The following is a 26,232-nucleotide window of genomic DNA, read 5'->3' as shown; positions in this document are numbered from 1 at the left end:
ATGTAACTCTATATGGATGGGTTTATAGTCTATAGAAGCAGTCTGGCTTCAAAAACAGTGAATACAAGTTCATGTATTAAAATTCAAGTACTTTCTGAAGTAAAAATATATAATTGTGGTATAGCCATCAAATGGAATGCCATGCAGTCACCAAAGAGAATGATGGATCCTGCATTTACTGACATGGAGATGCCCATGATATTCTTCTTTGGTACCAAACACATGTATAGGAGAAACCTAAGGAAAATAGGTAGTATAATAGGGGTTACCTACCTAAAGGTATATGAGAGAATTCTTTCATTTTTATATATTTCCCTATCGTTCATTTTGCAGAACAGATATCTACAACTTTTCTTAGGAATAAGAAACACATTGCCAAGTGGTACTGGCTCACACTTTTAATCCCACCACTCAGGAGGCAGAGGCAGGTAGATTTCTATGAGTTCAAGGCCAGCCTGGTCTACAGAATGAGCTTTAGGACAGCTGTTATACAAAGAAACCCTGTCTCAAAAAAAAAAAACCATGACCAAAAAAGGAAAAGAAAAGAAAGAAAGAAACATATTAACACTATTTCCATTTTGTTTAAAAAGGAAATTGAAAATATCGAGAAAGAACTTAACAATTTAATAACATTTAATTTTGTAAATTTCTCAAGTCAATCAAAATATCCTAAAAATTGAGACCCAGGTTCCACAAAGTCCCAATGACAAGAAAAAGCAACAAAGGTCGACTGGACAGACTCAGAGGCAGGTCTGTACAGGCTGAGCTATCGCCAGGTAAAAATCAAGAGAAGAGAGGGTTTTGTGTGTCTTCAGGTCCAAGGAAAAGTATGGCGGGCCATGAGAACTGAAAGGACTCATGGTGGATACCACAGTTCCTGTTTTCATTGCTATAAAGAAAACAACCCATCAGAAATGAGGTTCACACATCTACCACCAACAGTCCCAGGATTCAAGGGCTATTCATTTTTTTTAAATATATATACTGATACTTCATGAAGACTGCAAAGGAGAACATGGCACACTAACTACTCACCTCTGTTGGAAAACCTGTGTGTACACTGGCAGGTGTTCCCAGATGTGATGGTGTTGTTCCATTTTTTATTTGAAACTCTGTTTTGCACATGTAGCCATCTGAGCAGTCCTGTGTTCCAACAACAAAGAATACATTAAAAATGCCAATCAATTTAAAATTTCATCACTTGGAGAACTAGCATATTTCTTAAGTTCTAAGCCATGCAAAGAGAAAGTAGACACATTAAATTGATGACACGGATAAGAAGCCTAACCCAGGGTACACTGTGTATCACTTGATAAATGTGAATCTTGCTTCCCTAGCTTCCTGTTCACTAATGCTCCTCTTCTAATTTTTCCTTCTACTAGCTTACAACACCAAGGTCAGACAGCCAAACTTCAGGATGGTGAACTGTAAAAGAAACACTTAACCTCACACAAAGAAGTACCTTGCCTGAGGGAGAAAGTCCACTGGGAGATTTTAGGGCTCGGGCCACAAGGCTGGAATCAAGCAGGGCCTTCTGCTGTCTCTTCAATGGAAGAGATGTCACAGAGAGATAACTGTACAGGACCTGCCCGAGCTTTCTGAGGAACCTGCATTTTCCACTTCCTTAATGTGGCTCCCAACATTCCATGCACTATAACTTGAGGAAGTTTTTGTCTTACACTGCACTGTTCCCTCAGCTCAGTGGTGCTAGTTCTGTCTTCAGGAGCCAAAGTCCTTTTCCACAGAACTGCTCTTCAGAGAGCTGACAACAACCACATCACTTATGGATTACAAGAAAGAGCTCTCAACCGCCCATTGGTTTGTTTCTTCTTTCGAAAGCATTTTATTTCTGTGTGTGCAAGCCTGGGGATACATGTCTCTGTGAGTATACACACACACACACACACACGCACACACACACACACACACACACACACACACACACACACACACACACAGCCATGGAGGCCAGAGCAGCAAGCTGGGTTCCCTGGAGCTGAGGTTACTCATGTTTGTGAGCTCCATGATGCAGCTTGGGATCCATGCCCAGTTCCCATGATTGAGCAGTCTTAACCACTGAGCCATCTCTCCAGACCCACTAACTGTTTTCTTTCCTGCTCTCTTGTGCTTGCTCTTAAATACAGCCCATGTATAGTGTTCATCTAACTATAATCAGCTCCATCTTAAGGCGAAACTTGCATGAATTGCATAAACTTATATGGAAGAATATAATATCTCTCCATGCACAGGTATGTTTGCATGCTAAGAAATATTAATCCTACCATAATGTCAGCAGCATTCATATGTTAACAGAATCTAAGTAATAATAATTAAGAAAGGAACAGTTGCTTATTTTTATAAAAAGAGGGACACTACCAGGCAGTGGTGGCGCACACATTTAATCCCAGCACTCTGTGAGTCTGAAGCCAGCCTGGTCTACAGAGCCAGTTCCTGGACAGCCAGGGCTACGAAGCTAAACCTTGTCTCAAAAAAGGAAAGAAAGAAAGGAAAGAAAAAAGTAAGAGAAAAGAAGAGAAGGGGCATTTGGAGACAGAAACAGATGTGTAGTTCTGAGAAAGCCACAGGAAGATGGAGAGTCGTGCAACTACAAGCAAGGAAAGTCAAGGGCTGCGCTGACTGCAAAGTCAGAGGTGAGAGCCTCCTCTTCATAGCACCTGGAGGCAGCAGGACCAAACACCTTGCTTTCCGCTCTCTAACCATCAGAACAGGGAGAGGGTCCGTGGTTCTCTCCTGGTTTCATCTGTTGTGGAGTACTTTATTGCGGTACCTCTAGAGGGAAAATGCAATCACCATACTTTTAAAGAGACTTGAGGAGCAGGAGTATAGCACAGTGTTAAACCATTTGTCTAGCACACGCAGGCCTATGTGTGATCCCTGGTACCCCAAAATAAATTTTAAGTTTTAAAAACATTACAGAAAGATAGATTTGGTGGCACCTTAAACATATCTTAGAGTACGCTGAGCTGAGAGCTTGCCAGCCCTCACTTGGAAGCCTGCTGCTTATGATTCAACTCTGAATGGCTGGACCCAATTTATTCTGGTTAGCTAATGCCATGTCATAGGTTATTAAGTATGCTAAATATCATACCTGGCTGGAAAGTCAAGTACCAAATATCCAAAATTATTACTATTAGCTATATGATTAATATTAAACATTGAAACAACTGTCAGAATTGTTTTAAATTCCATCTATATGTCACCCAACCTATACCATCAAAATCACCCTATTTGGACAACATTAGTTTAGGTAAGCTGGCAAATTTAATATTTGCTCAAATAGCAGATACATGCAATGACTATATCATCTTTACTACTCTGCTTTTGGAATAGTAGCCAATTTTCTTCTAAATCATTGGGTAAAGGAATTCTTTGGGGGGTATAATAAATCCAAACAGTAGCCATCCAGAAGTCATTATGTCACTAAGTAGACCCTGAGAGTGATGCCAACAACTGTTGAAGAATGCCTGAGAATTAGAGCCCTGAAGCTGTGCAGGCTATCTAGAGCAGAACGCAATGCCTGACTCAAAGCTCCCCTTTGCAGTGATATTTTCTGTTCCAGTCACTACTCTTCCCTACCTACTTCACATATTTACCATGGATTGCAACTTAATTTGAAGTATTATATCAACTATTATCAAACATCTGCTAGTTTTATTTCTCCCAGTAAATTATACTGAACTCAGGACCAGTTTCTCAGGGAAGCCAGTGTTCTAACTGCAGAATCCAGACTACCATTCCACAGAAGATCCCATCCATGTAGCCTGAAAAACATCCTGGATCATGAGAGCATGAGAAAACAAGGCAACTACGTATCTCACCCAGTTGAACCCTCTCTTAGAGACAAGAGGATGAAGGGATGAAGCACTTTCAAGAAACCTGTCTTTCAATTAATTAAGGGCAGAGCTAGAATTGGAAAACAGTTCATTGAACTTGAGCTATTTTTTTCTTTATGTTTTCTTTAAGTTCACAAAGCAAAATCAGCCAGAGAACAAGACTTATCAGGCATAGGCTACTGTTTACACTCATGACTGACAAGCTCAAGCCACCCATGAGCATTCTGGGGACCAGCAGCATTCCCATCACCTGACCACAGGGCACATGGAATCTGCAGCTCAGCATCAGGCCCCTGAAGCAGTATTACCAAGGTTCCCCAGGTGAGTGGGTTCACATCTGGAGGCACTGTGACAATGGATTGCAAACTGATTGAGTTAATGCTCAACCCTAGCTGCATGAGTCTCCACTCGAGACTGAGTTCTAAATGCTGTGGCTAGGGTCTCATCTTAGACCAATCAAGCCAGAACCCACATCCCAACAGCTTCTATTTCAGTGCCAGGGTTAGGAACCACTTGAGCACCTGACGAGCTCAGAACATCAAGGAAGTAATCGATAACTGCCTAAGAAGAAAGCAGCAACTCAAGACCTTGATGACGCCCATAGCTTAGCTGGATCTTTCCAAATGCTCACTGCTGCTCACTGTGAAGGTTTCACCAAGTGACCTTTGCTACCCTAGATCCTGCTTCCTAGCAACTTGCCCAGCCCTGACCTAATCTTCACCATGAATTGTCCAACTTAGAACTATCCTAACTATATCTCAGTTATCAAGACCTCCTGCTAGTGACCTGCTGTAAAGCAGTTGTAACACTTTACTGTCACTGCAGAAGAGAAACGAACAGGGAAAGTCCAGGTGTAATAGTTCAAATGCCACAAATATAAACCGAAAATACTTCTTCACAGCCAAACTTTTTCACATCTAAGCAGAATACCCATCACTAATTTTATAACAAAAATCACAAATGTGCAAGTCTAAAAACAAGTAAATATGTCTTCTAAAATATGATAAAAGGCTGGGAATCTAGCTCAGTTCACAGAGTGCTTATCTAGCATACACAAATCCCTAGGTTCCTCCCCAGCACTGTATAAGCTATAATCCCAGAAACTGGGATGTGAACACTGGAAGTCCAGAAGTTCAAGGCCATCCTCATCTACATGGCTAGTGAGAGATCAGTCTAGGCTACAACAGACCCCATTTCAAAAAAAGAAAGAAAGAAAGAAAGAAAGAAAGAAAGAAAGAAAGAAAGAAAGAAAGAAAGAAAGGGAGGGAAAGAGGAGGAAGGGAGGGAGAGAGGGCGTGGGGAAGGGCCAAAATCCAGAGGATTGAAGCAATGTATGCCAGAGGTCTGGAGATAGCTCAGTGATTCAGAACATTTACTGATTTATCAGAAAACTGGAATTTGGATCCCAACGCCCATATCTCACCAATACTCAAAAGGGTCCAATACCCCTTTCTGGCCTCCCCTCACATGTAAAAACATACATATACTACATGAACACATACAAAATAAATAATAAAATAAAAAGAAAATGTATGCTGCACAGAATAAAAAGTCAAACAGCAAATATAAAAATGAAAAAGGTAACTCTTGTCATAGAAAAGCACTAATTTTCTCAATCTATAAACAGTTTGAAATTCTTCAAAATGCAAATAGTTACAACAAATCAATGAAAAAAGACTAACAGCCCAAGGAAAATGAGCAAAGGATGGTTGGAAATACACAGATACATAGATAGACAGAGAGGTAGACACCAGAAAGGAAACGCATGTGAATAAGAAGATGTTCAGTTACCCATAAGGAAAATGCAAATTTTAAATAACGTGATAACTTTTTTAAACTATGTGATTGGCAAAGATCAAAAAACTATGATGTGTTAACATGCAGACAAAAATGTGGATGAAACAGATATGGACTACCCACACATTGCCAGGGGCAGAAAATTTTAAATAGGTATTAGATCCCTGAAAAGTAAGTTGGCAAAAACCACCAAAACTTAAAATATACTTTGGGGTATGGTGGTGCACACCTTTAAATGCCACACAAGAGGCAGAGCCAGGCATATCTGTGTAAGTTCGGGACCAGCCTGGGCTACATAGAGAGTTCCAGGGCAGCCAGGACTACTTTTGAGACTGTCTCAAAAGTTAAAAATGAAAGAAAACAAAAAGTGCATACACTAGAGTCAGAAATGCCACCTTCAGGAATGTATATTGCAGATATAGTCACATCTACAAAAATGAAATTCATGCAATGGCACTCATTAAAGTTTCATTTTAATGGCCTAAGAGCTAAAAATACTTGAATAATCATCAATGAGAGTTGTTAATATAAATTGTTACACATTCAAATAATAAAATTCTACACAACTACAAAAACTTGGCAATATTATATAAGCATTGATCATTACCCAAGTTAGAGTCTTAGATTTTCTTCAAACATTAATTAGATATATTTATATGCTACATGTGCCTCAAATATACATGTACGAAGATACTTAAAACCCTAGTCTCACTGGTATTCTCTGAAGGTGTAAGTGACAAGAGAGCATACAAAGAATATTACATTTTAAAAATGTATCAATCTTGGTGCCTTTGTGTAAGTGATGCTTACTTCAAAGAACTGGCTGTCTTTCGCACATCTGCTTCCAGGCCATCAAGTCCCCACTGTAGAGACAAATGTTAAAATTTTTGGAGAGAAAATATCCTGGGGGTTCTATAGAATCCCAGAGAGACCAGCAAGCTTTATAGTGTAGTGCTGATGCATCTGGACAGAGATCTAAGAATTTCCCAATAGAACATGTTTGGACTAGCTTCTTACAAGGTGTTATAGGGCTATGCCACCCAACCAAAGATCTAGGTTGTGTCTACTATAATCCAGTCACAAAAATAATTATGGGGCTTCTCTTGCTGAACTTCAATAAGTTTTTACAAACTGTCTCTTTTTAAAAAAAAAAAAAGCCTTAAAATCAAAAACACCAATGACAGTTTCTGCTGGAGAGGATGTGGAGAAAGGGGAAAACTCCTCCACTGCTGGTGAGAGTGCCAACTCGTACAGCCACTTTGGAAATCAGTATGGAGATTCCTCAGGAAAATGGGAATCAATCTACCACAAGACCCAGAAATTCCACTGTTAGGCATATACCCAAAAGATGTACATTCATACAACAGGGACATCTGTTCCACTATGTTTATAGCAGCATTATTTGTAATAGCCAGAACCTGGAAGCAACCTAGATGCCCCTCAACTGAACGGTGGATAGAGAAAATGTGGTACATTTACACAATAGAGTACTACTCAGCAGAAAAAAACCAATGGAATCTTGAAATTTACAGGCAAATGGATGGCACTAGAAGAAACCATCCTGAGAGAGGTAACCCAGTCACAAAAAGACAAACATGGTATGTACTCGCTCATATGGATTTTAGACATTGATCAGGGGAGTGCCAGCCTACAATCCCACTGCCAGAGAGTGGGGAAACAGGAAAGACCCTAAGAGAGATATACATGGTACCCCAGAGAAGGTGGAATGAGGCAAGATCTCCTGAGCAGATTGGGAGCATGGGGGTGAGGGGAGAGGGAGCCAGGAAAAAGAGAGGATGAGAAGAGGAGGGGAGAGGAGAACTTTGGGGAGCAGGAAGGTTGAGTTGAGAGAAGAATAGAGGAGAACAGGATGAGAGATACCATAATAGAGGGAGCCATTTTAGGTTTGAGGGGCGATCAGGCACTAGTGAGATTCCCAGAGATCTACAAGGATGACACCAAATGGCAAACTAAGCAATACTGGACAGACTACCTTAAAGGCCCTCCCTGATAATGATTTTGACGACTATCTTATATACCATCCTAGAGCCTCCATCCAGTGGCAGACAGAAGCAGAGGCAGACACCCACAGGTAAACACTGAACTGAACTCATGGAACCTAGTAACAGAGAGGAAGGAGTGGTGAGCAAAGGGGTCAAGCCTGGGCTGGTGAAACCCAGAGAAACATCTGACCTGAACAAGGGGGGAGGTCTTGGACCCTAGACTAACGGCTGAGAGACCAGCATGGGACTGATCCAGACCCCCTAAATGTGGGTGTTGGTAAGGAGGTCTAGGCCATCTCTGGGGCCTTGGGTAGTAGATCAGTGTTTATCCCTGGCTCACAAATGGACTTTTGAGTGCCCATCCCACAATGAGGGATGCTCTCTCAGCTTGGACTCTTGGGGAAGGACTAGGCCCTGCCCTGAAAGAAATTACAGACTCTGGATATCTCCATGGAAAGCCTCAACCTCCCTGGGGAATGGAGTGGGGATTGGGTGAGGGGCTTGGGGGACTTCTGGGAGGGGGGGGCGGGCGAGGAGGGGAGGGAGAGGGAGCTGGGACTGACATGTGAAACAAGCTTGTTTCTAATTTAAATAAAAATTTGGGGGAAAACCCTTTGTTTAAAAAGAAAGATATCTAAAACCCTCAACCCTCCTTTGGAATAGCCCTGGCTCTAGAATTGAATGTAACCATCCCGAATGACTGCTGTAGAAACAGTCCAGCAAGGCCAATGCAGGAAGACATCTCATGTGTCTAGGTCACTCCTGGAACTGATGAACAAGGCTTTCGAGGTAGGCAGGTGCCTGGAGGACAAGTCAGACCTGGGACAAGTCCTTGAAGGTGAGACTAAAATCAACAACAGCTGCCCAATCTGATCAATGGAAAAAGGATCCAGAAGAAAAATTCCCATTGAAAAGCAAGGCAAAGCAGAGGCCAGTCTGGTCTACAGAGTGAGTTTCAGGACAGCCAGGGCTACACAGAGAAAACCTGTCTCAAAAAAAAAACCCAAAACAAAACAGCAAAGTACAGTTAGTTAGGTCAGTTTAAGTTACATCAATAGCTGTTCATTTTTAAAGACCAAGTTAGATGCCTAAAAAAGTACCCATTCCATATATGGAGATCCTTGGATTTGAAAATGTTAATATGTTTCATCAACTTAGTTGTTACATCAGGGCAGAGGTTGAAGGCGCACCCTCAGGTATTAGGGTCCACCTGAGGAAGCTCGCCCCACTCTTCTGTGAGGAGAATCAACGTCTGATGTACTTGGTCCAGCTTGTCCTCTTGCTCATCATCTGGACAATGTAAGTCCCCCCTGTCCCTTCACCTACATGGGTTATCTTTTAGAATCTCTACTCCACCAATGTATTCACTAGCTAGAAATTAAAGGACAGTAAAACACTGTGACCACTGACCCTTAATTAGGGGTTCTTCGACTCACCCAGTTTAAGAAATCTTTTTTACACAGTGTGAAACAAAGAAAATCTGTAGAATTTTGACCTGAAGTAGTTACATCTGCCCCACAGTTAACTAAGTCATAGCTACTGAAATCATATCATAAAGCTTTATGATATAAACATAATAACATGATCATTGGGAGAGAATAATAGAAGGGAAAGGGCTCAAGTAGGCAAAAAAATCACATCTGCTATAGGAGTAACCAAGAGTCTACTGCTATAGAACTCTATAGCTTAACTTCTAAGGGCAACCATAGAGTACCTGTTGTGGGGGCTGGAGAGTTGGCTCAGTGGTGAGTGCGTGCTGCTTCTGCAGAGGACCCAGTTCAGTTCCCAGCACCTACACTCACCCAGGCTCACAAATGCCTATAACTCCAGTTCCCTGGGGATCTATCTGATGGGCTCTTGCATGAACATGGTCCACACACATTCACATAGGACAAAAGTTTAAGAATAGCTCTGTGGGTTAAAATGTCCCACGTAGGCACATGTGTTTGAACACTCGCTCCTCAGCTGGCAGCACCGCTTTTGGAAGGTCATAGAGTCTTGACTGGAGGAAGTGAGTACTTGGAGGTGGGCTCTGAGGATTTGCAGCCCAGTCTCACTACCTATTAATGCGCAATCCAGCGCCAGTGTTTAAGGAAGGCATGGCTATGGTTACAAGCTCTTAAAGAAGAGTTCTCTCTTCAGTGACACTGGAACTCTAGCTTCCATTCTCCTCTCCAATACTTCCAGCTCTACAGGGTTGGCTTTCATTATTAAGCATTTTCTTTCCCACCTTCTTTCTCTTCTTTTTTTTTTTAATAATGTTTTGTTTTCGGGTTTTCCAACTTGCCCATTTTGAGTTTTCAATTTCCAGTTCATAGATGTGGGACCTCCGTGTGTGCCCTCATACTTTTTATTATATTAAGCAATTTGGTTTGGACTCCCAGAGCATTGCTGCTTATTTGTGCCAGAGGAATGGCCAAGGGTGTTATAACCAATTGAGGGCCTGCTAGAGAAAACTAATTTTTTTCCCTTTGCTCCTGCTTCCAATTTAAGTTTGTAAAGATTTTACCATATTTTGTCTGTTTACTCTCATTGAAATGTTCTCAAAGGTTTGGCTTTGCTTTTCCAATATCAAAGATTTGAAAAGGGAAAAACATACAGATAACTCAAGCTCTGACCATTCCTTTTACTCTACATTTAAAGTTACTTGGAATCTTACCGCTTTCATACACTAGTTATTTACCTTTTAGCTGCTGACTGTTATGAGGACTTAAACATTAATTAATTTTATACTTTATTAAGTTGAAAGAAGTGATAGTTCCAATCGTAGAAAAACAAAACCAGGCTGCCAAGGTGCTGAAGCTGCAAAGCGCTGTCCATGTAGAGCAGTGTGAACGATTGCTCAGCTGCTTGGCTTTTACGGGAACAATAGGTACCTGGGCTTTCTCTGCTTAATTCTCCAGAGATGGGCCTCGCTGGAAGTGGAGGATAGAGAAGAGGAGGCAAGACTACCCTCCCTGGATCTGAGCCATCAGAGGCATCAGCCCAGACTTAAAACAGCAGGATATATCCCTGTACAGTCCTGGAGGCTAGAAACCCAAAAGGCAGGATAACCTAGCCAGCAAATCTTTCTAGACTCACTGGAGAACCATGCCTTGCTTTGTTCTGGATATGTAGTTAAAAAATTTACATGTATCTAATTTCTCTCTCTCTCTCTCTCTCTCTCTCTCTCTCTCTCTCTCTCTCTCTCTCTCTGTTTCTCTGTTTCTCTCTCTCTCTGTGTGTGTGTGTGTGTGTGTGTGTGTGTGCATGCGCACGCACGTGCATCTTCACATAGAAGTCTCCCCAGGTATCTTGTCTCTGTGCTCAAACATCCTTCTTCTTACATGGGTCACAAGAGACTCAGGACCTGTCCTAATCCAGTATGAGCTTTTTAAAATCCTGATCACATCTGCAAAGACTGTATTTTCAAGTAAAGTCACATATGCAAATCCAAGGACTTGGGTGGTGGGGAGAGCAGACGGGAACAGTATTACCCAACCCTGTAATGTGAGAAGCAGGCCAAGTGGGACAGTGTCAACCGCATGCCCCTGCACCTATCATGGGCAGCTTGCTCACATTAACAGCCCAAATTGCAATTGCCCAGCCTGAGATTCAGGCCACAGCCTCAGGGATGTTGCTGGAAACCCAAATGACATTAGCCAAAAAGAGAGCAGAGGGTACCAACAGCTATGAAAGAAGACTACACTCTAGTACAAGACCGTTTCTTCAACCGTGGAGCCTGGATAATGTGAGACTAAAGACTTTCCTGAGGCCGTTCTGCCAAAAAGAGCACTTAAGGCTCCCAGCTGAAAACTACAGGTGTGTGGCAAATTCAAACGGTCGTCAGAGAGGAGGAACGGGAAGGAGAGGTGGCTAGGAGCCACTGTCCTTTTTGTTTTTTTAATGTAACAAAAGTTTCTTGACATCTTCCCAGAATGAGTCAGTCTCTGCCCTCCAAGTCATCTCCACTCCAAGCCTGTGCATGCAGAATGCTCTTGTACAGAATTTCCTCTTTCTTATCAATGTCAGAATCAATGTCTCAAGGACACATCCTGGGGCAGTGGAGAAGGAAAGGCCTGGCTGACGGCATCACAGAGACAGCAGCTCAGCTGCTTGCCCACCACAGGCTGTGGCTGTCTTCACCTCTTGTGCTACTCATGACCTCTGACCACTGGGCTCCACATACACGGGCTCCACACAGACCAAACCAAGTGATGACTGTGTATTTATGTATCCAATGTCTTTTCCTAAAATGTCTACTTATTTTAAATTCACATAAATGGGGGAACACACTGGGATCATACAAAATGCTCTCCCATGTGCTCCTCCAGTCTATGAACCAATGTTGAAACAAGACACTAGATTCACCCTCCCACATTAAGTAAAGAAAACTCTCGCCAAAAAAGGGATGAAGAAGGTGTTTTTAGACCTTGAATACAGAGTCCAGGGCAGTGATCTGTGGGAGAAAATAATAAACAAGGACACCCAACAAACATCCCGGCTCACAGAAAGTTTTTATGCCACAGTACAGTGGCAGCAAAGCCAAACAGAGTGTTAGAGCCACTGAGTCTGAAGAGCCAAAGTTCAGAGTTGAGGAAGCAGAGCGAGCACAGTGTGGGCAGAACACAGGGCAGGCACTGAGAGAATTCTGGAGACTCCCAGAACGCTGTGTGTGACTGAGCAGCGCTCTGCACACGTACACGTAAGTAAACTACTGAGGCCTGGGAACCACAGCGAGATGAAGTTAAGCAACATAATCCCCAGAGCCCACACAGGGCCAGGAGTCTTTCATATGCCCAGCTGCCGGAGCAGAGAGGTGTCCCGACATGCACAGTAGTGAGCAACACGCTCAGCAGACTGCAGTGGGGTCCAAGTGAGACCTGATCTGCAGGCTGGTTGAGACCTGCCCTCTATATCTTAAATACAGTCCCTGAAAGAATCAAACTGATCGGCAGGGGAAAGCAGAAAGCAGGAAAAGGGTGAAGCTGGTCAACAAACAGGCAGCGAGATTTAGTCAGTCAGGAGCAAGAGCTGCTGCCTTAAGCACCATGGTGACTGGAAGGAACTGCAACCACACTGCAGACTTCAGCATGGCCAAAGGGGGATTGCAAGTGTCCTCACCACAAAGAACTGATAAGGATTTGAAGTGATAGGTATGTTAACCATCCCAATCCAATCATTACAACAGACAGATGTGGACCTTCCAAATATACACACAAGACAAAACAGAAAGTTTCTAGAGAAAAATCAATGAAACCAACTCCAGGGATCCTCACTGCATTTTTCGGAAGAGGGAAAAATGCAACATAAACAATGTCTGAGATCCAATACAGAAAAAAAAAATGGCCAGGCATGCCCAGAAGACAGAAAATCGGACTGAAACAGTGAGGGGGGAAAAGTCAACAAAAAGGAACAGAAATAAGGGACTGAAGACAGTGACAGGAAACAGCTGTGAGGAGCATACCCAGGGCTCCACAACGTAGGGGAGGATGAGAACAGAGAGCAGAAAAGGAAAACCGTACAAAATGGCCCAAGGGACGGAGGAGCTGCCCGAGAGGACAAGAACATTCTCTAGGCCAACATGAGACCTGAGTTTGGAATCCAAGCCAGGAGAGTGGCTGCAGGCTCCCAGGCCCCCACCCTGAAGGGGACTGACTAACCCAGGAGGATCATCAGTGCCTCCTGGCTGCTGAGTCCAGTCAAACTGCAAGCTCCAGGTTCAGACCCAGGCCCTGTCTCACAGGACTAAGGCAGAGAGTGGCCATGTGCACATGCATGCGTGTATGCGCATGTGCGCACACACACACACACACATGCACGCACACATGCACATGCACACATGCACACACACACGCATAAAAGAGCTTTTTTTAACCCAAGTTAAATTTCTAAAGATTAGAAAAGCTAAGTATCTGAACTGAAAACTATACTAGATAAGATCTACAGCCTATTTAAAACTCCACAAGACAGCAACAGAGCCTAGCAAGTGAAACACGGAGGGAAATACCGAATAAGTAAAGATCTGTGAGCCACGGGGCAGAGAAAACAGCTTTGTGGAGTCCTGAGTATCATTTTGTATTTTGTCCAATTTTGAGACATCTGAGAGTTTGGTGAGCCAATTAACCTAAGAGCAACAGAATTTCATTTTCTCATTTCTAATCACTATTATAAAAAGAAATGTGTTCAGCTTACCATGACTGTACCTAGTTTTGTATTTTTAATTCTTTTTAGGGGTCTTCTGAATACCCAGTTACCCTAAAGTCTTTCGAGTTTGACAGACCACCCAATGTCTGTTTGAACAAGAGGTTGGGTATATGACAAATACCCACAAAGCACTGTTCCCTTGCATGTGACCTGAGCCCTCCTGTGTGTCCAGAAGCATTTGCTGCCCGCCTACTGTCCAAAGCCACGATGGTCCGATTCAAGAGATCTCTGACCATACCAGATACTTCTTGATAGGAAACAGAAAAATGGATACAGTGGCACAGAAATAACAGTGGAAACAACACAGGGCATGAAACAAATCAGAGGACAGTACATACGGGAAGTCTTACACACGACCGTACCACATTGGTAAGGGCACTGAAGAGAACAGCGGCTGGAGGTATGGAGAGAGCCAGTCCCAGACGGAGAGAACACAACGCCTCCTGGAAGTGCTGACCTGTGAGTGGTGGAGAAGGCAGCACACAGCAGAGTGGGAGAAATTCCAGGCAGAGAAGAGCTAGTGCAAAGGCCCTGTGGCCAGAAGGAGCGGCACGGGCAGAGGGGACCATGTACAGATTTACTGGTCTTGACAAAGAGGTTAGGTTATTCCCAGTGCTAATGGTGAAATTATTCTGAAATCAAATCACTAGGTCACAAAACGCCATTTCTTCTTCGACAAATAAAACTTTAGTGGAAAAAGCATACTTTAATTACATACAGACAAAACTCATTAAAGTGTGGTGTATTTTCTTCCAGTATGTTTTTAATGAGACTTGTTTAAATTTGTTTTTAATCACGCTGTAAATACAACTGTATAACCTACTTCTTTCATATAAGAATATTGCATCCCACAAATGAGTCCTATGTCACAAACACTAAACCGCAGTTGGGAGAAGGCGCTTGGCATTCCAGTGTACAGCAGAGTAATGATAGTTAGCAACAGTATATTATAAACTTGACATCTAAAAGAGGAGCATTTACGCCACAGAGGAAGGCTAACTGAGGCAGCAGGTCTGGCAGTTACTCTGACCATTTGCTGCAGAGCATTTTCCCATACTGAAATGTCATGGCATATCCTGTAAGCATGTTCAATCATGTGTCAACAGAAAACAGTCAAACATCATGAGATTTCCTACATTGGTGGCTTTGCAACTACTGCAGCCAACAGCTGTTTATGATTGCACATGGGTGGCTCTGGAAATTCTCAGGGAGTACAAACTGTTCACAAAGTGTATCCTTGTAAGCAAAGTGTTTTCCCCCTTTCAACTTGAGGGAAAATTTTGTTTTAATGTTTCTGACACACATTGCTTTTCAAACTTTCCCAACGACAGCATCCATGCACATGAAGGCCTGTTCGGTTGCCCTGTGTTCTGATGATTTCTTTCATTCTGACTGTTCTAAATGTCCAGTTTCTTACTCCTGTGGTGCAATGCTGCTGTTACTTCCCATTTCTTGCAGCATTCAGCAGCTGTGTAAGATACGTAACTTACTGGAAAAATCACGTGAAAACACCCAGGATCCACTTACGACCCCCACTCACACTTTAACCTTGTCCAGTCTAGCATCAGGCACATTAGTCAAGCCAACTTGGGTCTTCCAAACTCACCTAACTGCAGGCAAATGCCACTAAGTGACTTTAGGTAATACCAGAAGAAATGGAAGAATTACCAACCAGATCCTGGCTGAAGGTCTGACTGACAAAATGAGAAACAACAAATTACTTGCTTGTTCTTTTACAGGGCTATGTCAAGATGATTTGTTACATAAAAAGACTTAAGAGAGGAGTGTGTGTGTGTGTGTGTGTGTGTGTGTGTGTGTGTGTGTGTGTGTGTGTGTCTCTTTGTTTCTGTGTGAAGTTCTGGGAACCCAACCCAAGGTTGATATGTGTTAGGCAATCATCCTTCTGCTGAGCTGTATCTTCAGCCCCAGCAAGACATTTCTGGAACATAGACCGTATATTCTTTTCTAGGAACTGTCTGCTTATATGACACACTTAAAATCATCTATCTATCGGGGCACCAGTGCATTAATAATATATTCAAGTTTCTCTACAGATGTTAATGTTTATCTATCAATATTTCTAACACAGATTTGCATTTTTATCTTCATTATACACTGACCATAAATAGTTTAAATGTTTTTAGCATTTCACTTCAAAGATTAAGGAAATGCCTCCAGATACAGTGGCTCACACCTGTAATCTGCCATGTGTTAGGCTGAGACATGAAGACTGCCATGAGTTTGTAAGTTTGTAAGGACATAGTGAGTTCCAGGCCACCCTGTACTACAGAATGATTCCCACTTTAAAACAGAGAAAGAAATCAATTTTTAAAAAAATCTTCCAAAACAATAATATTCATTACTCTTTTATCTATTTTCTTGCCACGTTTCTCTCACAGAGGGCAACCCCCACATTGCTAGTCCTTACAATACATCTCTTACATGGAGGAAGCTGTCACAGGCTCAGAAAACAGCATCATGTCCCCGTGCAGCCAGCGCCGCACAGGCCCGCAGGTTCACCTGCACACTGCTGCACCTCCACTCACTGCATACTCTCGTTCACAATCCCAACCAGGGTGGGAAACACTATGGGGCCACCTTGAACTGATGAGTGAAGGAAAACCATAGCTCAGGGACAGAATGCTTGATTCCACAATTGTCTACAGATTTTGTGACAGCAGAAAGCCAGGCACCAGGAGAAACTCCACAGGACAGGTCTGTAGTGGCCCCTCCTTCTCTGTATCACTGTCTCCCTGTTGTGCAATTGTGCATGCGAAGCAGTTTTGCCCCCAGATATTATTCTTGAAAATGAATACCTACATACAAACATCCACCCCAACTTTAAAGGCAACACAGGCTAAAACATTTCAAATCCTGGAAATAAACCTGTCTGGCTTAGGTTGACCTGGCTACGTTTTGGTACCCAAAAGAAATGTTTACCATATATGTAAAAATGAAAATTGCACTTATAGATGACAGAAAAGTAGCATAAAATAAAATGAATTAATTCATAAAGGTAAATAAGAAAAGTGAGTTAATCCAGAAACATGTAAATGAATTAATTATCACCTCCAAGTAAGATCTATACAAAACCATGACCATGGTTCCACAACAGAAACCTTTTGCAGGGATAGAGACTGAACTTGGAGGTGCACACTAGCTAGTCTAGTACTCTACCACCGAGCTACACCAAAGGTTCTAGATAATCTACTGATAAAACAAAAAAACTAACAAAGTGAAAGGGAAAATCCATTATAATTACCTTGACATACATTAGACAACAGTCCACAGAAATCAATCAGCACTTGGGCCCAATGATTTTTTTAAAGCACTTAAGAAAATTAAAATTACATATTTTTAATTTGATAAAGAAAACCTAACAAAAATTACAACAATATGACTCACTGGCTAAAGGTGCTTGCTGCTAAGGCAAATGGCCTGAATTTGATCCAAGAACATACATGTTTGAAGGAGAGAACTGACTCTAGCAAACTGTACCCTGACTTCCATACATCACTCACACACACACACACACACACACACAAATTAATTAATCAAATAATGCACTGAAATTTTTAAAATTCTAAAATAAACTATCTGAAGTTAGTTAATAAGTTAAAGATTAGTAAAAATTCTTCCATTAAAGCAAAGAAAAATAGAAGTATGTTTACTCTCACCACCAGAAGTTAAATTTGAACTCGAATACAATTACATATAAAAATTAAATGAGGGTGCTAGTCCCGCCCCCACTCAGGGGAGAGGTAAGCATGGGCCCCTATCCCAGGCCCCATTTCCACTTGCACTCTTTGGGATCTCCTGGCCTGGGAACTATGGGAAGGTTAAGTTACCCCAGGTGGATCAAGCCATCTAGAGTCTGCTGACATCATGGTGCTAGTCTACCTGGACCTACCAGGAGAGGGAGTGTCTCAGAACTCTCTGTACCCATCGTGAGAACCATCTGAGTACTAGACCTGCTTGCATCCACAAAATCAGACTGTTCCACACAATAGAAACAGAAGGTTAATTGACAAACTCTATTTACAAGGCTACAATTACCTTGGTAGGCAAGCCACACAAAGACACAACTAAGAGAACTATAGATCAATATCCCTCATGAATACTGATGCAAAAATACTCAATAAAATACTGAAGGATGGACACATTAGAGGAATCATCCACCATGACCAAGTACGATTTATCTCAGGAATGCAGGGATGGTTCAACATACAAAAAATCTATCAATGTAATCCACCATATAAACAAGCTGAAAAAGAAAAACCACATGATCATCTCACTGGATGCTGAAAAAGCCTTTGACAAAATCCAACACACCTTCATGATAAAGGTCTTGCAGAGATCAGAGATAACAGGAACATACCTGAACATACTAACGGCAATATTTAGTAAACCAACAGCCAACATCAAACTAAATAGAGAGAAATTCAACTCTAAAATCAGGAACAAGACAAGGCTGTCAACTCTCTCCATATCTCTTCAGTATTGTACTTGAAGTTCTACCTAGAGCAATAAAACAACAGAAGGAGATCAAGGGGATTCAAATTGGAAAGGAAGAAGTCAAACTTTCGCTATGTGCAGATGATACAATAGTTTACGTAAGTGACCCGAAAAACTCTACCAGGGAATTCCTACGACTAATAAACACCTTCAACAAAGTGTTAGGATACAAGATTAACTGAAAAAAATCAGTAGCCCTACTATATACAGATACTAAATGGGCCGAGAAAGAAATCAGAGAAACATCACCCTTTACAATTGCCACAAACAACATAAAATATCTTGGGGTAATGCTAACCAAACAAGTGAAAGACTTGTATACCAAGAACTTTGAGTCTTTAAAGAAAGAAATTAAAGAAGATACCAGAAAATGGAAAGATCTCCCATGTTCTTGGATAGGTAGAACCTACATAGTAAAAATGGCAATCTTGCCAAAAGCAATCTACAGATTCAATTCAATCCCCATCAAAATACTGGGACAATTCTTCACAGACCTTGAAGGAATAATACTCAACTTTATATGGAAAAACAAAACACCCAGGATAGCCAAAACAACTCTGTACAATAAAGGAACTTCCAGAGACATTCACCATCCCTGACTTTAAGCTCTATTATAGAGCTATAGACCTGAAAACACCTTGGTATTAGCACAAAAATAGACAAGTAGACCAATGAAATCAAACTGAAAACCCTGGTATTAACCCACACACCTATAAACACCTGATTTTTGACAAAGAAGCTAAAATTATACAATAGCAAAAAGGAAAGCATCTTTAACAACTGGTGCTGGTATGACTCAATGCTGGAATGTAGAAGACTGCAAATAGATCCATGTTTATCACCATGCACAAAACACAAGTCCAAATGGATAAAAGACTTAAACATAAATCCAGCCACACTGAACCTCTTAGAAGAGAAAGTGGGTGGTACCCTTGAACAAATGGGTACAGGAGACTGCTTCCTGAACATAACACCTGTAGCACAGACACTGAGATGAACAATTAATAAATAGGACCTCCTGAAACTGAGAAGCTTCTGTAAGGCAAAGGACATAGTCAACAAGACAAAACGGCAGCCCACAGAATGGGGAAAAACATTCACCAATCCCATATTTGACAGAGGTCTGATTTCCAAAATATACAAAGAACTCAAGAAACTAGTCCCCAAAACACTAAATAATCCAATTAAAAAGTAGAGTACAGAACTAAATAGAGAATTCTCATTAGAGGAATCTAAAATGTTTGAAAGACACTTAGGAAAAAGCTCTCTGAGATATCATCTTACTTCTGTCAGAATGGTAAAATCAAAAACACCAAAGACAGTTTATGCTGGAGAGGATGTGAAGAAAGGGGAACACTCTTCCACTGCTGATGGGAGTGCTGACTTGTACAGCCACTCTGGAAATCAATGTGGAGATTTCTCAGGAAAATGGAACTCAGTCTACCACAAGACCCAGCAATTTCACTCTTAGGCATATACACACAGGATGCACACTCATACAACAAGGATATCTGTTCAACCATGTTAATAGCAGCATTATTTGTAATAGTCAGAACCTGGAAGCAACCTAGATGCCCCTCAACTGAAGAATGAATAAAGAAAATGTGGTACATTTACACAATGGAATACTACTCAGTGGAAAAAAAAAACAATAGAATCTTGAAATTTGAAGGCAAAAGGATGGAACTAGAAAAAAACATCCTGAGTGAGGTAACCCAGTCACAAAACGACAAACACGGTATGTACTCACTCATTTGTGGATTTTAGACATAGAGCAAAAGAGTGCCAGCCTACAATCCACACTACCAGAGAAACTAGGAAGCAAGGAGGACCCCAAGAGAGACCTACATGGTCTGCCAGAGAAGGGGAAAGGGATAAGATCTCCTGAGAAAATTGGGAGCATGGGGGAAGGGGAGAGGGAATTAAGAGAAAGAGAAGGAGAGAAGAGAACATGAGGGAGCAGGAAGATTGAGGTTTGGGAAATACACAGGAGAGCAAGAAAAGAGATGCCATAATAGAGGAAGTCATTATGGTCTAAAGAGAAATCTGGCACTAGGGAAATGTCCAGAGATTTACAAGGATGATCCCAACTAAGAATCTAAGCATTAGTGGAGAGGCTACCTAAAATGCCTTTCCCCTATGATGAGATTGATACTAGAGCTGATGGAAGCAGAAGCAGACACCCACAGCCAAACTTTGAGTCAACCTCCTGTAATCCAGTTGTAGAGAGGGAAGAGTGATGAGCAAAGGGGTCAAGACCAGGCTGGGGAAACTCACAGAAACAGCTGACCTGAACAAGGGGAAGCTCATGGACTCCAGACTGAATGCTGGGAAACCAGCATAGGACTGATCCAAACCCCCCTGAACATGGGTATCAGTTAGGAGAACTGGGCAGCCTATAGGGCCTCTGGTAGTGGATCAGTATTTATCCCTAGTGTACAAATGGTCTATCGGAGCTCACACCACATAGAGAGATACTCTCTCTGCCTAAACACACTGGGGAGGGTCTAGGTCCTGCTCCAAATGATATGACAGACTTTGATGATACCCCATGGAAGGCCTCACCCTCCCTGGGGAGAAGAAAGGGGATGAAATAGGGGGTCATTGGCTGGCAGGAGAGGAGGGGAAGGAGAGGGAACTGGGATTGACATGTAAAACAAGCTTGTTTCTAAATTAAATTTAAAAAGGAAAAAATATCTTGCCACCAGGACACACAATCAATCAATTAATGTAATATAATTTCTAAAAGTCTAAAATAAGTTATCTGAAATAAGTTACATACCGTCCTTTTATCAAAAAGAACACATGATTGGTAAGATAATCACAGATGAAAATCAACTACAGAACATAAGTAAAAACTAAACTTCATGAGCAGATGCTAATTCTCATACAGATGGAGGCTGATTCTAAACTCTGTTAGCTGAACCAATCTGTTCAGGAAGTTCAGGGAGAACGGGGATCACACACAGAAGAATGGATGAACCACAAAACCCACCTGACCACAACGTAAACATATAAGCTACAGCGCATGCCTTTCCACAGCAAATTCCCCGCAAACCAGTGACCTGTCTACAGAAAATAAGACAATGACTGTTTGAGGCAAAATACAAGAGAATGCTTTCTTTCATGGTTTAGAAGTTAAGGAGGATTTCCTAAGCAAAACATCAGCTCAAAACCATAGAGTAAAAGAGTACCAGACTCACTAAAAATGTAAAGCTTTTATATAAAAAGAATACTATTTTCAAAGTTAAGAGAAAATGAGAGAAATAACCAGAAAATGTGAAATATTACAATAATACATGCTGCTCTCATAAATCAATATTTATAAGATTTCTGATCCACAATAAAATAAAGTGTATAAATAAGATACCCCCAAAAGAAGTACCCATAACCAAATAGTGTATAAAGATCTGCTCAACGCCAGCAGTGACAACAATGAACAATGCTATCTAAAAAGAATTTTTAAAACCAGTGATATCCAATCTTTTTTTTTTTCAGACAGAGTTTCTCTGTATAACAGTCCAGGCTGTCCTGGAACTCACTCTGTAGACCAGGCTGGCCTCGAACTCACAGAGATCCATCTGCCTCTGCCTCCTTAACGCTGGGATTAAAGGCGTGTGCCACAAGGCCCAGCTGTATGATACCCAATTTTATAGATCACATGAGAAAATAAGTGTTGTCGTGTATTTTGACAGGAATGTAAAGGGGTACAGTATGTTGGGTGGAAGGAGGCATCTATGTCACAGTACACACGTGGCAAACAAAGGCATCTGGATGGAACCGCTTCTCTTTCACGTTTATGTGGGTTCTAGAAGTCAAACTCAGGTCTCAGGCTCGCATGGGAAGCACTTTAACCGCTGAACTATCTCCCCAGCTGCTTTTCACAAGCAACAAAAGGAGGGGCTTATTCTGAATCACAGTTAGAGGGTATCGTGTGGTATGATGGGAAAGACATGGCAGTCATAGCAGTTCTAGCTATGGAAACAAAAACACAAGATAGCTAGTCACATCATATCAACATCCAAGAAACAAAGAGCGCTGGATGGTAGTGCTCAGCTGCCTTCCTTTTGTCCCTTTTCATTCAATCTTGCATCAGAGTTCATGGGGTGGTGCCACCCACCCACCCACATTCACAGTGGGCCTTCCCTCCTCAGGTAAGATGCTCTGGAAACACCTTCACAGACATATCTCAGGAGTGTGTCTCCTAGGTAATTCTAAATCTACTCAAGTTGACAATGAAGGTTAGCCATCACAAGAAGGGCCTTGGAAGCAATTGTCAAAGCTTTGGATTTCACTAAATGCAAAGTCATTGGAAAGCCTTCCAAAAATGTTATCTCACTGAGCTCATATTTAAGTATCATTCTAGCTACTGGTTAGAGACCGCATACTTACTACACATTAATTAGGAAGCTATTTAACAATCAGGTGAAAAATGATCTGAATTTAAATGATAAGATGGAGGTAAAGAGAAATGACTGAATACAGTTACACTTTTACGATAGCTATTGGGTTGTATGAATGTTGAACATGGGAAATTCTAGAAATAAAGAAATGAAGGATTACTCCAGGATCTTGTCCTAAGCAACTGGGAACTAATGTTTACTGATATAAGAACACATATGAGAAGAGCATGTTGTGAGTGGTGATTATAAAATAATTCAAATTCACAACGTCTAATAGCCATTCAATGGAATGTCAATTAGGTTAATGGATCCAAAATATGAAGTTCAGGGACATAATGGGCTCTCACACACAAGAAAAATCATAAATCTGTGTGTGTGTGTGTGTGTGTGAGAGAGAGAGAGAGAGAGAGAGAGAGAGAGAGAGAGAGAGAGAGAGAGAGAAACAGAGAAACAGAGAAACAGAGAAACAGAGAAACAGAGAAACAGAGAAACAGAGAAACAGAGAAACAGAGAGAAATATGTGTGGTATGTGTATATGTATGTGAGTATGTGTGTATACATGTGTGTGAGTGTGTGTGAGAGAGAGAGAAACAGAGACAGAGAAAGAAACAGAGACAGAGAATATGTGGTATGCTTATGTGTATATATGTGTGGTATGTGTACATGTGTGTGAGTATGTGTGTATACATGTGTGTGAGTGTGTGAGTGTGTGTGATGTGTTTGTGTGTAAGTATATGTGAGTGTGTGTGTGTGGTGTGTATGAGCATGTGTGTATATTTAATTGTGTATGTAGTATGTGTGTGTACATATAATTATTACTGTTTACACCCAAGAGCTGGATGGGATTCCCTGTAGAAATCTAAATGCAGAAAAGACCAAAGATTGGCAGGGTGGTGGTGGCACCTGCCTTTAATCCCAGCACTAGGGAGGCAGAGGCAGATGGATCTCTGTGAGTTCGAGGCCAGCCTGGTCTACAGAGCGAGTTCCAGGACAGCCTACAAAACAATACAGAGAAACCTTGTCTCAAAAAAAAAAAAAAAAAGATTGAGACAGGAGGCATCCCAGGGTTGTGGGTGACAAATGAGGAGGAACCAGTCAGGAAGAGTCATCAGGTGGAAGGAAACCAAGAAAGAGATGGGAATCCCTGAACCAAGTGGACAGTTGTGATACAATTCTGCTTCATCCGTCAAATGGTAAACTGAGCCTATGGTGTCATTTAGCAGTTCTATTGTACATTGTCATCTCTTCAGAAATAAATATATATGTACACATAAAAGTGTATGGTACAGTTGTGTACTGATGTAGCATTTGAAACCACAAATGAAGTGTCCACTAATAGAGAAATGCTTAAATTATGTTTAATGTGGCAAGGGAATCAAATGTGACAATCTTAAAAGCTGGCAGAGAAAGGATACTAATATACACTGTCGTAGAAAATATTAAACTGTTAAAAAAAAGACTGCTTGAATAACTTCATAGAATGAGTAATTTCAACTACACAAAGAAACATGTATACACGTATTAGCACCAGAGCAGAGAGCATGGTGCAGAAGCCACACCTCCGAAGCAGACTCCTAAAATGCAAGTGTGGAGAGCTGCTGTACTAGCTACACTTGGCTTCATGTCCCCTTCTTTCAAAGACAGATTCTAAGGAATACACAAGTCACCATGCAAAAAAAAAACAAAAAAGTATGAAAAATATGCGGGACACAGCAATGCTTTCAACAAACATTAGCCATCCGTGTCGTAAGAGTGTTTGTTATCAACTATAACAACAGTTGACGTACAGAAGAAGGGGCTTTGGAGTTCACTTGTAACACTGTCTACCTCTGCGAAGCCTGGGCTTGGGGCCTGGTGGGTAGAGAGTGAGACGTTTTCTATGCTACGTGAGGCTGACAGTGAAGCTGAGTGGCAGAGTTTGTGTTCATCATGTGTAAGGCCAGCAGTCAATCCCCAGAATGATGACAACAAAAAGACATTTTTCTATTTTTTCCCAGTGGTAAGCTTGCTATGCAAGTGTTCTATCACTGAGTCATACCCCAATTTATCATATATTATATCATTCCATTTTTAAAAATATACTAGTGCAAATTTTTAATAAAAGATATGTGCATCATTGTAAACTTAAGGCATGAAAAAGAATACTAAAATGTATGAACCTCAATAGCTATCCCTGGTCATTTTTACTCTATTATCTGTGATTCCATCACCACTGAAAAGACCAAAGAATTGGGGTAGTATGAAACAGGAAATACGTTTTCTGGCCATTTCTACAAAAAAACATACCGGCAGACATATGGCAATAAAAACAAAAGAGCTGAACAAATAAAATAGAGAGAAGAGAATTAAATTGAGCCCAGATTTGTAGTCGCTGATTCTAACCAATGAGGCAAATCAAATCCTGTGTGCCACTTGTGAGACGCAGGGTTGTCCGCACTGCCAGGGCTGTGACAGCATACTTCACTAGTCAAGTTGTGGGAGGCAGGATTGTCCACACTCCCAGCATAGCTACAACTTGCATCACTAGTCAACTACACCTTGTATCAACCGAATACTTTCCTTCATCAGCCCTACTTGTCTAAATGAACACAACTGTCTTCTCTCCCTCTCTCTCTTCTCTTCACAGACTTTTGGCTGCATCCTCTGTTCCTCCTGCCGTGTACGGGCAGGCCCAGCCCTGCCCGTTGTGGGCAGAGATAGAATTCCAAGCAGCAGAATACTGCATGAGCTCCAAAGCTTAGCCACAATAAAGCTAAGAATCTTTCCGTCCGGTGATGCCAACAGGTAGAAGAGTTGAAACAATGTGCACCTACAGCCCCAGGACTTCTGACTGACTAGTAGCTGCCAGGGAAACGGGAGGCATGTGTGGTCACTCATGCTGGAGTGTGCAGTGAGCCGCCTCCACTTACCCTTTCTGCTGAACTCAATCACCTTCTTGTACTGCCTCTTTGTCTCCATACAAACCCTTTGCCAGCTCCTCCCAGACCTTCCCAAGGTGGGGCTCACTATTCCATGTATGGTTCTGCCTCTAATTACTATTTACTGCATTTGCATGTGTGTTTTTTTCTCATTATAATGTCATTAGCATTCGAAGGAGCCCCGTTGCCAGGGCAACCAGGAGTGGTGAATGCACAGCACAGCCTTTAATGAAAACTTAACCCTACTTCGTTTAATTCCCAGTGTGTTTTGGCTCACTCACTTTTGTGGTCAAAAGAATGGAAATCCCCTGCAGTTACCCCCCTCCCCTTTGTTGGTTATGTGGTATTTGTAACCTCTGTGTGTTCTCCTGAATGCACTAACATACACGGTTTTCCTAAGCAACCTTGATGATGTCCCTCCCCACAGTAAATTCTCCTCAACACTGCTCTCTCAAACCAGAGCTTTAAATATCTGCAACTGACTCCACTTTCCACACAGTATACAGTGTGGGACCCTTCAACCTTGGTGATTTCCAGAGGGCGACTCAGCTTCTGA

At 41.7% G+C, this 26,232-nt stretch overlaps 1 protein-coding gene across 6 annotated transcripts in view; it reads right to left on the bottom strand.

Annotated features, from left to right (window-relative positions):
• The window catches only part of Atg10 (autophagy related 10), a 285,271-nt gene that overhangs the window by 200,561 nt on the left and 58,478 nt on the right, over nt 1–26,232 (bottom strand). For all 6 annotated transcript variants that reach the window (XM_040729108.1, XM_021223407.2, XM_040729110.1 and 3 more), the window contains exon 3: nt 1,036–1,143. In XM_040729108.1, coding sequence (XP_040585042.1) covers nt 1,036–1,143 — 108 coding nt within the window. The remainder of the gene's footprint in view (nt 1–1,035; nt 1,144–26,232) is intronic.

This window comes from Mesocricetus auratus, unplaced genomic scaffold (assembly GCF_017639785.1).
Source record: "Mesocricetus auratus isolate SY011 unplaced genomic scaffold, BCM_Maur_2.0 Super-Scaffold_100020, whole genome shotgun sequence".
In the NCBI taxonomy this organism is placed as follows: domain Eukaryota; kingdom Metazoa; phylum Chordata; class Mammalia; order Rodentia; family Cricetidae; genus Mesocricetus; species Mesocricetus auratus.
This window is presented reverse-complemented; position numbering and strand designations above follow the sequence as displayed.